The 12,440-nt window shown below is 40.8% G+C and overlaps 1 protein-coding gene across 1 annotated transcript; it reads right to left on the bottom strand.

The window, feature by feature from the left end:
• Nucleotides 1-6,779: 6,779 nt before the first annotated feature.
• TRIML1 (tripartite motif family like 1) lies at nucleotides 6,780-12,133 on the bottom strand. The gene is made up of 6 exons (XM_063077544.1): nucleotides 11,726-12,133; nucleotides 11,385-11,480; nucleotides 10,146-10,376; nucleotides 9,156-9,178; nucleotides 8,884-8,981; nucleotides 6,780-7,330 (listed from the first exon to the last, which is right to left on the bottom strand). The coding sequence occupies exons 1-6, from the start codon at nucleotides 12,131-12,133 to the stop codon at nucleotides 6,780-6,782; spliced, it is 1,407 nt and encodes a 468-aa protein (XP_062933614.1).
• Nucleotides 12,134-12,440: the final 307 nt, after the last annotated feature.

Below are 12,440 nucleotides of genomic sequence, written 5' to 3'. Positions count from 1 at the left end.
GAAAACACATTTAACAATTACTCTTTAAAATGTCTAATAAAATTTAAACTGAGTCTAACAGTTCTTTAGATCTATGCAAAAGGAAGGGGAAAACTTACATTTATTAGCTCTAGTGCCCAGAGCTCAAACAAACAGAAAAGATTTACACTTTAAAAAGAAAACAGAATATTGTATCTAGCATTGTACTGTTCTCAATATTTATGTTGTTTAAAACTGACTTTCGAACAATGCTCATTAATAGAAAAGGACTAGTTATAACATAACTAGGATGTATGCAAAAACAGCATGAATCCCTGTAGTTAAACCTCAGGAGGGTCTCCTGGCTTCCTCTGTGGACAAACAGGTGTGAGTCGGGATGACATCTCCGAGCATCCCTCTGGTCCCTCTGGTGTGTTTTAGAGAGCTCTTTTCACTCACCTCTTACCCCAAGGTCATTTCCAATCTCCAGCTGCAGAAATAAAGAGTCCAAGAGACTCCCAAGGAGGCTCTCTCTTCCACAGCACGTTTACAGAACCAGCTTTATATTGCTGAGAAACTAAGTAATTGGAAGACAAGCAGTGAGGGAAAGTAGAGTGGCAACTTGAAGAGGAAGGGCGCAGTTTGAAGGGACAAGAAGGGGAACTGAGAAAAACAGACTGTGAAAACATGCTGAGCTGCAGAAAGGGCTCTCCCTACACTACAGTTCCCCTTGCCACACTCACACTCACACACACACACACACACACACACACACACACACACAGACACACACACTCCTCGCCTAGTGTACAATCCACTTCTCCAGAGCACCCTGATCATTCATTTCCCATCCGGATGGAGGGCAGGGGACACGTGCTCTGTAAGGAGAGGATGTGCCCCATCAAAATGAAACCCAGCAGAACGGTGGAGGAGGAATTTCCCTTTGAACCAAGTCTTACGGACCCACCAGCATGGTTAAAAACACAACCCAGAAAGAAAATACCAGCTCTGAATGTTGTGACCTATAATTCAGAAGAGTTTACTATTTGAACTGGAAAGAAAAGAATCAAGGAGTCAAATAAAAGACAATATTTGAAATGCTCAAGAAGTTTTAGGAAAAATTCCTAAAAGGTAAGGAGTGAGAGCTAGAATTAGGGGCTCAAAAGGATCAGGTATCAGACAATATGCTTTGAGGCCATCACCAAACTAGAAGTGGAGTTTCCATGAAGGATGAAACCAGGACCATCAGGGAAGGAATGAGAGTAGGAGAAGGCAGTATCAGAACTCAGGTATCGGGTTTTGGTCAGAGCTGGGAGTTCCAGAGCAGCAGAAGACAGTGTCCAAAAACAGAGTCTTGGTTAGCATAGATGTCAAAGCTTAGTGAGGTTGATTAACGGACACAAAACTGCTAGGCAGGAAAAATAAGTTCTACTGGTGTATGGTCGAGTTAGGCATCTAGAATTAATAATTCACCGCATATTATCAAATGGTTGGAAGAGAGATTGAATGTCATCATCACAAAGCAATGATTAAATTTTATAATGATGAATATGCTAATTACTGTGATTTGATTGACACACTGACACATTGTATACATGTATTGATGTTCAACTCTGTACCCCACAAATATGCATAATCAATGTTTCCATAAAAAAATAAAATCAATGTCTTACTGTAAAAACAACAACAACAAAGTTTTGTAAGAAACTATTAATAGTTAACATCTATTGAGTAATTCTACCTTAAATTAGGTGGTGTTCTAAGTGCAAGAGTTATGCCATTTAGTACATACAACAACCCTCTGAGGCAAATATTATTTCCCACTACATTGCACTGATGGGGGAACTGAGGCACAGGGAGATTAAGTAAGTTGCTCAGGGTGGTACAGTTAGTAAGGGGTGGAGCCAGGATTTGAACCTGGGAGGTCTGGTGTTACTATCTTGGTATGTACTTCATCTTTGCATGTGGCTAAGCCAGAGGCAGATGTGCCTGAAGCATGGGAAACTCAAGTTTTAGTCCCCTCGTTTGTGTGAGATCCTCTAAGATCCCGGACCTAATTCTATAATTTGTAATTTGTTGCTATTTTTCTTAAAGAGGACTCTCCTCACTTGTATAAGCTTCGGGCCTCACAAGACCTGGTTCCATCCTGCTAGCTGTCAGTAAGAAAGCTATAACAGGACCTCCCAGGCAACAGCAAGGGAGTCTCTTCTCTCTCTTTCCTACACACACACACACACACACACACACACACACACACACACACACACACACACACACACACACACCTCCTATGGGGGCAGGGAAGTGTGCTTTTTAATCTTTTTCACGTATGACACACATCTAACATGTTTTTTTATAATGTAAATGGGAGGAAAGGAGAAAAAGAGTCACAGATGATAGTAACCTTCTCAAGCCCCCCCCCAGTGGCTGATGGGATCAATATCTCAGGACGCCTCTAATGTACTTGAGCACAGTGACTGCAAAAGGTGTCATCAACCCATTCCTCTGGGCAGAGGACTTCAAGCATTCACAGAGCTGGTGATTACCAAGGTTCATATCATGTCTTAGAAGCCCAGGGCAAAGGTGTGCAATTGCCAAGACTGGAGGCATGAAGACGAGATGCACACTTTAAAATGGTTTCTTATTTTTATTTATTTACTCTTTACTATATTAGTTGATTTTGTTAATTTGGGTCATGGATGCTCACAAGCATGAAGGTCAGAAGGACTTCCATGAAAGACAGAAAAGAATCTGTACAGGTTTTTCTTTTCTCCAACTGAATTTTGTGTTAACACTTTCTTTCCCCCTGAAATAACAACAGCTACCTTGTACATGTTTCAAAGATCTTGGCGCCTGTGTCTTCCATACTCCAGACAAGCGTCCTGTGGCTTCTCTGTCCCCTTTCTGAAGAATTACAAAATGAACTCTTTAAAAGGGGGAAGGAAGAACTAACAAAAAGTCATCATGCCCTGTACTTTAATTGTTTTTAATGTGTGCTTACATAATATACATCATAACAGGCAGCTATTTCCCACATTTTTGAGAAGAGGAAACTTAAGCTCTGAGAGTTGAAATAACTCATGAAAATTAAATTACTTTGTGGTTATGTTAAGCATGCAAGCCAAGGACTGTCTGATTTCAAATCCCCTGTTACTCCAATTCTTCCTAGGACAGTTTTTTGAGGGGAAATAAATGCAATGCTTCTGGCCAGACCATAGGGCAGGGGAAAACACGTTCTTTCACGTGTCTCAAAGCAAGTGTGTCTGCCCCTTCAGCATGGAAGTGCAATGAATTAAAATCTTTGGGACTACCTGCAGTGCACGGAGAGCTGTCATGGGGGGGAATGTGGCTGCAGGATCCACTGGGAGCTTTCCTGCCTGCAGGAGATATACTTGGGGAATAATTAGAGATACACCCAAAGGTTTATGTACACTATGTTCATCACAGTGTCATTTATAACAACTACAAATAGAAAACAATCTAAAGATTCCATAGTAGGGGAATGATTAAATAAATTAGGGACAGTCATTTAATGAAATATCACTCCCATTAAAAGTTATATTTTCCAAGACAATTAAATCCAATGTATGCTCTATATTATTCCTGGATGCTGGTAGACTGAAAAGCAGCTATAAAGAACATTACAAGGACAAGTGGGAAATTTTTAATATAGATTGTTCATTAAATATCATTGCACCATTTACTGAATATGAATTTGGAAATATAATAAATGTAATTTAACAAAACGTGCTACTCTTTAGAAGACACATGCTTATATATTTAAGGATAAAAAACTCATTTTTTCCAGAAACATCTAATGATATGAAGGAAGTTCACTGTGTAACATCAGGGTGAGATTAATCTTCATTTTTTAAAAAATATACGTACATAAAAAACATATACATACATAAAAATATACATACATAAACACCAAAATATAAGCATTGATAATTTCCATGTAGTAAGATTACATGCAATTTTTATTTTATCCTTTGCACATTTCAACATTCTTGAATTTTCCTGCTGTGGCCTATTATTCTGTTCCCATCTTTCCAAGGTACAGGCACAGGGAGAAATTAAAGAATTTTAAAAAGTAGTTTGGGCACATTCTTGAGTTAAATTAGTATAAGAAGGCCTTGTAAAGTAATCCAAAGTCAGATAAGGTATCAGTGCTCTTAAGTAGCTTGAAGTTATGTAATTAGGGGGTGGGGAGGGAATAATCAGAGGAGGAAAGTAGACAAAACTCTTATCTGAAGACTTAAGAAGTTTTATTGGCAAATTATACTTTAGGGAAAAAGACATATAATATTTTATTTTTAAGGTACTCTAGGACAAAGAAAATCAAAACAAAGTGAGATCCAATGTGGGGGATCACTCTCGATGTCTTCTGACATCAAGACTGAACATTTCCCCTCTCTTCAAGCTAGTTTTGGAGAGGCAGAGAAGAAAATAGCTGTGATTTGGTAATGACCACCAAACAAGAGGTTACTTGTGAATTCCTATCTCCTGGGTAAATTGTTCACTCAAGAAAGGGTGGAAGACAGGGATTTGGAGGAGTTAAAAGGACAAGACAAGGGAAATGGTGGCAGATGAATGAATGAATACACCATTCATACTGGAGGAATGTCCTTGTCTCAGGCAATGAGACCCAGGCCTTTGAACAGAGCAAGGGGGTGAGTGAGCCACGCAGGGGAGCACACTTTATTTTCTATTTTGCCACCTCACTCTCATTCTCACCATCACATCTCTTTGGCTTTGAGTGTAAATCTAAAAACATTGAATGTACATTTTCTTGCAACTTTTTCATGGTTATTTACACAAATTCAAAGGAATAAAAGTTCAGTGGTATAGATTCAACTTTCTCCACACACCTAATGCGTGGCAAACCCAGTGTAGGCCATGGTACAGTAAAGATCACTCAGGATGACTTTGCCAGAGGGGGACAAAAATAGGCTACTTTCCTTGACAATATGAACCCCTTTGGAGCAAAGAAGAATGAAAAGAGCTGTCACCTGGATCACACTAGAATTAAATGCAATGCACATTGCATTAAAATGTATTACTTTTATTCATTTATCGCCAGAAAAGTGGGTTTTTTCTTGTAATGGAGGAAGATACATTCCAAAGGTTTGGTGTATACTTTTTATGATATGTTTCTTAGCTTTTTGAGGTGAAAACTCAAAAAAATAAAATCTATCTAATGAAATAACAAATAGGAAACAAAGAGCCACAAACCATGTGAAGAGGCTGTGTTGGGTATTCGTTCTCTACGGTTGATTCTAATCGAATGTAATGTCAGGGTGAAGTGTGAATGATGAATACAAAGAACAGAAGAGGGATTTTCAGGGTTCCTAAGCCCAGTTCATTTGTGTTCCCCTGCCTCTGAGGGTACAGGATAGAAATGTATGAGGTTGACAGAGAAAACTGATTTGGATCAGTAAGAAAGATGAACAAAAACCCTAAAATAAGCCTAGCTACTTTTTGACTTTTTTTTTATGGCCTTGTATGTTGGTTAAGACATTGAATTTTTAACTTTCCCCAACCTACTCCCCAATTTACAGACAAAAATCTGCGATAAACTTTTTTTTCCTGAAAATCTCAGTAATTACAGTCATGTGTGGTGGTTAAATCCTATCAGTTGCCTTCTCTGCCTTAGGACACTGACTTACCTGAGTGGTAAGAGGAGGTAATTGTGATTGCTGACATTCCACAATGTGACCGAGGTAGAATTCCATTAACAACAACAAAACCTGCAGGGACAGACCCCTAAGAATGGGAAGCGTGAGTGCAGACCTCCAACACGGGGTGACCTGAGACCAGCCCAATGGCACTCGGCTCCTACACAAACCATGGCATTCTGAGATGGCAGAGATGGTGTCTTTGGCCTTCCAGGGATAGAAAGCCTTCTGCTCATACCAAGTAGCAAAAGTACAGAAAATAATCTTATCTAAAATTTCAGTAGGGCTGGCCTGTTACTTATTTGGTTAGAGACCTCAGTGTTATAACACCAAGGTCAAGGGTTTGGATCCCATACTGGCCAGCCACAAACAAAAAGTCAATAAAGCCACTTGGCAGGCATTGCCACGATACATTTATTGAGTAGAGACTTTGCTCTGTCATTTTTTTTAACACATTAATAAACAGAAGGTTCCAGCTTCTTGTGGTTGTGGTAACATTTGTGATACAATGACATTCACACAAATATTTGAAGTATTCTGAATGCATAAGCCTTCCTAAGTACATATACTCCAGGCCTCATGGGATGGCACAAAATATGACTTTTTAGAGAAGACTGAGTCCTGAGTCCTTCTCACCCACCTTGGAAAGGAGAACCCTGCACCAACTCCCCAGAGGGATTGGTATTGCCCCTGAATGTGGAGCTCTAGCCATGAGAAAGAGACACACTCAAATAGCACAGTTTTTAAGAGTCAAATAAACAAATACACTTGAAAAAAATGGTATGTATTTGTAAAACTGGCCTATGACAGTGGAATACAGGATAATAATTGGAATACAGTATAATTATACAGGACGTAGTTCTATCTCTACATTTTGAGTGACCAGCACATACACAGAGTAGTCTAGATAATGAACTTGGTGAAAGACACAGGATTTAATCAGCTCTCTCCTATTGGTGTTGAAGTTGATTGTCTAATCTGGCTATTCATTGTGGGTTCAAGTTAATGGAAGCTCTGGGCAGTGGGGGGACACTTTTCTTTTAGATCTTCTTATGTCAATATTGTCGATGCATCAATCATCTAAATTAACAGTCGTCCATTGGTCTTAGACCTCATCCTCGGGGAGGCTCAGGGACATGTCCCTCAGACGTGGGTTTTCAGTGAGCAGATGGTAAGAGGGTCTGTGTTTGTCCCTTCATTTGGGAGGCAAGGGGAAAAGATAGGCCTGAGAGGCTCTTGGAAGGAGGCTGGAGGGAAACTGTAGATAAGGGACTCATCTGTCACATTGTAGAATGCTATATGTCCAGATTCATAGTCTAAGAAAACACCAACCTTATGCACAGGCTCTCTGACATGTTGACCTTTTAAAGGTGATGAGACCCAAAGACTATAATCATCCCCAATTTTTAAACCTATAAGTGAGAAGAGGTCCCCAGGGGATTTGGGGAGATTCCCCTTTCTGCTCACTGAGTCCTTGCAGATGCCCACTTCCCACTCGGTCTTGCTTCCCACTTCCACCTCCCAGTAGTGTCTCCCGCAGATGAAGATCTGAGCACCCAACACAGTTGCAGACTGATCAAATCTCTCTGGGTTGTCAGGTAACTGCTGCCTCATTCCTCCATGTCTCACACTTTTCAGATCCTCAGACAGGACTAGGTAGGCGTTGGCTGTGGCTGGGTCCAGGGTTATCTCTGCTGCAAGAAGAGAGAAGAATGAATCCTCCTTTGGAATTCTTGAAAAACCTCTTGCATATGTGGAACTTAAATTCTTAGTATTTTGTCCTATTTTATAAAATTTAATTTAGGTGGCTATGAGGCAGGGGCGGTGGTTTTGTTGAGAACAGAATCTCTGAGCTCTCCTTTCACTGTTTCACAAAACATAAAGAGTGAACTTGAGTACAAAAAAAAAAAGTCACATGGAGAACAATATTTAGCTTGCCTGAGAGGGAAAGAACAATCTCTGATCATGGAATGGAAGCTGTTCAGTTCATGAGACAGTTTCAGAACTCAGCTATTTATTCTACAGGGATACCCTTGCTGTCTGGATTCGTTTAACCATGGTTGTTCCTGGTTCTTCTATTTGGGTGAGAGAAAAATATAGGAAATTATCATTTGCTGAACTCCTCCATACGTGCCAAGCATTTTCTATACATTATCTCATTTAATTATTCCAAGTGTTATTAATTTTTTCCCATTAAAAAAAAAAAAAAAAAAAAAAAAACCCTGAGGTTCATAAAGGTTAGGAAACTTCACCAAGATTACAAAGTTACTGAGTGTTTGAATAGCAATTCCTAATCGGCATTTTTCATCATGTCATGCTTAAGTGTGGCCTCATGAGAGTGGGTACAACACTCTGGGACCATCTGAGGAAGGACACTGCAAACCAGTGGGAAGCCTCCTCTCCCATCGTCCTGAGAGGAGGTCACACAAGAGACCTCCCACTTTCACTGACTGACCAGACAAGATCAGGCGCCCCTATCATACAATTTCATACTTTTGTTTATGAAATACCAAATGCCCATCCTAACTAATTATCTGTGTGATTAACGTCTGTCTTCTCAATTTCACTGAAAATTTTACAAAAGCAAAGGCAACATCTGTCTTACTAATCATTGCAAGTAAGCTCAGAGCCTAATAGCATTGCATTGGGCACGTAGCAGGTATTTATCAAATATCTGTTGAGTCCAGTGGTTATTAGGCCTTCTTCTGAAGGTAAGATTGTCAACAAGATAAAAGCTGAGAACTAATGCTGACTTCTCTTAGTCATAGCCAGTCTAAACATTTGAAGCATTCTAAAAAGATAGTTCTTTGAATGTTCTCTTACTGGGATTTTAAAGTTTAAGTTAGCTTTCATCCTAACAGGAACAGAGCTAGAAATGCAGAATACTCTGCATGAGGTGTGTGTGTGTGTGTGCATGTGTGTGTATATGTGTGCAAGGGGGAGGGAAAACAGATCAATAAAAACAAATGAACAAAGGAAGGACCAGGACTCATGCAGAAAACAAAGCCAGATAAAACATCAATCGGGTCTCATTGCTTCTCTCTTCTCAAGCACAGAAATGGTCTGTGGCCCCAGCCTTCCTTTGTGTTTAGCGCAGGCTCAGGACACCTCAACCGAGAGTCTGGCATCAGATGGTGAACATTTAATGTTAGAAGCTGCTGCCCAAGGGCTCAGCTATGCATCCCTTAATATATGCTGAAGTTAGCTCTGGAAATTCCTGGAGGTTTGACAAATCGAGCTGACTTACTGCTGAATTTTCTTAGCATCTCCCTCATTCCGGTGATGTGGCACAGACTGAGTTCTGTGGTGGTGGCCTCTGGATACTGAAGCAAGAGTGGTTCATTCCTACAAGAGAGCAGAGATACTCACTCCTCCCTTGGCACAGCCCGCATGACCCGCTCCAATGTGGTGTCCTTTCATTTTGCCCCAACAGCACAGACACTCCCATCTGCACTCATCCTCTATTTCACCAGCACCACATCCCTGTATCTCACATAACTGAACACAAATGGAACCTACCTTTCCAGTGCTTCTCTCACTTCCTAAGGGTATAAAAGAAAGATGGTTAGCATGTGTGCACTTTGATCACTGGCGAAGACTGGCTCCATTTTGGATACGATGAAAATCCCCAGGGTGTTGTAGGATTGGTTTTTGGTAAATGAGATGTTTCTCACAATGACTAGAGAATACTTTGTCCTTTTATTTTTCTCATATCAACACTTTGTCAAGAGAACCTGTTGTTGATAAAGGAGCCAAACTACTAGTCTCATTATCCAATGCCTCAGGGAATCAGAGATAAGCAAAGGAAAATGGACCAGTGAGGATTGAGACCAAGCCTATGTGCAGTTGGAGAGGTTTGTTTGGAAGGCACTAGGTTAAATAGTAGCATTCTATGGAACCAGTCCAGGAACTAGGCCTGAGGCTGGAGTTGGCTTACATGGCTTGTGTTTAAGAAGGTCCTGGACAATGCAATAGCCTGGGGAGGCAGCAGAACAGAGATGGTAAAGAATGCAGGTTTGTTACACAGAACACCTGGATTCTACCACTCATTAGGTATTTGACAAGCAAACTGCCTTACTACCATAGCTCTGAATTATTAAATAAGTGCTGCCATAAACCATTTTGTAGATGACAATCACCTATACTCATAATAGCACTGCACTTATCTTTATCAAGTCTTTGTGAAGACTGAACTGATTGTGCCCAGCACATAGTAAATGCTCATTAATAAACTTACTAAAATATTTGACAAAGCCGAGGTTGCAGTGAGGCAGGCACAGAAGTTGGAGTCATCATTAGGCATGTTTGGGATCATTATTCCTGGTTTTTTCCCCTCAAGACTTTATTGACATATAGCACATCAATTCTTTAGGAAAACTACTTTGGGGCCAGAACCTAGTTTTTCAGGTGAATAAGGAAAAACTTATTTTCTATGCCTTGGAAAACCATGGGTTACTATATATTTTTTCCCTTAATTTTTCCCAGTCCACTCAAGAGTTTCAGGCTCACCTCTAAAGATTCCAGAATCGGGTTCTGATATGTGGACTCTATCTGTCCAATCATTTTGCTGAGCCTTCGGATTCGCTGGGTCAGCTGGATCTCATTGTCCCTCAGTTTCCTCATGTTTTCCTTCTCCTCCTTGTCCAGCAGCTGGAGTTGCAGCTGCTCCTCTTCCTTCAGGAACTGGTGCATTTTCATGTATTCTGACACTACAACCTGTTTACAAGTCTTTGTCTCTTCCTGCCATCACCCAGGCACACCCACACAATATGATAAAGTTAGTAATGGAAACACCCATGGCTGTGGATTCTTAATCCTTACAAAGCCCTAGAGCTCCACTGTGACACTTCTTGAAGCCCGACACATAAAATACATATTCTACTGACTGGCTGTGTGGAGAATTTGATGTTTTCGAAAGTGCGTGCACTGTAGATACAACAGTAAACAAAACCAAAATTTCTATTCCCAGGAGACTGTCATTCTAGCAGGAGAAACCAAAAACAGACAAAAATATAACAGGTGTGGATCAGTACTATGATAAAACTAAAGCAAAATAAAGAAGAAAAAACATGAAAAATGTGTGCGTTTATTTATTCAACGCATATTTATTCAGTGAAAGGAGGCTTTGGAATACATGCTAGGAATAAAAATATACATCACACATATTTCCACTTCAGAACTCAATGTCTATGGGGAGAATCAGTGCACACTTTTTTTTTTTTTAAATATCTAATTAAACTTTTAGTTATTTGCTTTGACTGCTAGATAACTCAAGTCCAAATCTATGCCTAAGCTTGAGCATTTGTTCAGGTATATTTCCAAATTACTTTTTTGCCTCGATATCCCTTTCTCTTTGTTTTTAATTTGCATTCTCTTTTTTTTTCTCAAGCATTTGAAATATTCCTTTTTAAAAATTGATTTCCATCCTGTGTTATATAAGTATAACTTGTATTTTAAATAATGATGATTGGAGCCATAAAAGAGGTAGTTACAGAGTTGTCTAGGTGCACAAAGAGGGGAAAAAACGAGCCTGCCTGGGAATGGGGGAATTTGAAGTGAGTCTTGGGGTTCCCTGGTGGACAAGCAGAGGTAGGCAGACCAAAGCAGGATACTGCAACTGGCAGGACTGGGACTGAAAAAAATTCCTTTTTAATCCTGATATTCACTAAATGTTCCTTTAGTCCGCATCCCCCCACCCCCACCCCCATAGTAACATATACAAGATCCAAAAGTAAGACACATACTGACCTTACACAGTATCACTCTTTCCTTCTCGTGGGTTAATACAGTCTGAGCTTCCTTTTTCTTTTTACGCAAAAGATTTAGGATTTCCTGAAGTTTCTCCTGCAATAGAAACAAACTCTCTGTGACCAATGAGCAGAGCACCAGGTCATGAAGGGGCCTTAAAGACCAATAACTACAAGATGACTGGGACTCCAAAACAAAGGCTGAAAGCAGGACCCGCAGGAGCCTGTGGTGTGGTGCCTAGAGATGAACACCCATGACTGTCACCGATAGGGAATGCTACGAGAGTTAAATGACGGAACCTGATCTGTGTTCCGAGATGGATGCTGAGCAGCCCGTCTTACTTTGTGGTGCTCCTCAGCCTCATTCAAGAGATGCACTCTGTTTATTCCATGACTGTGGGTTGAGAAGGCGTTTGCACCCTGCTCGTCATCAGAGAATGCCTTAGTGGCTGCCAGTGTTCTCCCGCAGCCACCTGCTTCATCCTCACTCTGCAGCACCTGAGATCTGAGCTGCCTGCCAATGCTCGCCAGCCTCCCCAGACGCTCATTGGACTGGAAATGAGGGCCTTCCAAGGTCCTCCAGCACTCAGGACAGGATAAAGGTGTGTTATGTTCCTCCCAGTTCCTGAGGAGACACATCAGACAAAAGCTGTGCCCACACTCAGTGGTCACTGGGCTGCTGAAATAGTTCAGGCAGATGAAACAGGTGAGTTCTTCTCTGAGAGTCTCCATCAAATCTGCTGTAGACATTTGGGTGGATGTGGGCGTAAGGCTACACCTCTGTTCCTAGGTTAGAAAAGTCCTCTCTGTGGTTCTGTTGGTTTGAGTAACAGGTGGGTGATCAGTTGCTACGCTGTTCTTACAAGAAAATCCTACTCTCCTCTGTGCCTGATTTCACCAGCTGACATGTACGCTCTCAAAACAAAGCCAATTATGACTTAATGTGGAACTTCTGTACACTGGGTTCATCCTCAACCCCAAACTTTTACTGAATCTTTCTCTCTCTGCAAGCCACACGCTGGATGCTGAGAATACTTGCTCCTAACAGAGTTATCAT

The sequence above is a fragment of the Cynocephalus volans genome, chromosome 13 (assembly GCF_027409185.1).
Source record: "Cynocephalus volans isolate mCynVol1 chromosome 13, mCynVol1.pri, whole genome shotgun sequence".
NCBI classification, from domain to species: Eukaryota; Metazoa; Chordata; class Mammalia; order Dermoptera; family Cynocephalidae; genus Cynocephalus; species Cynocephalus volans.
This window is presented reverse-complemented; position numbering and strand designations above follow the sequence as displayed.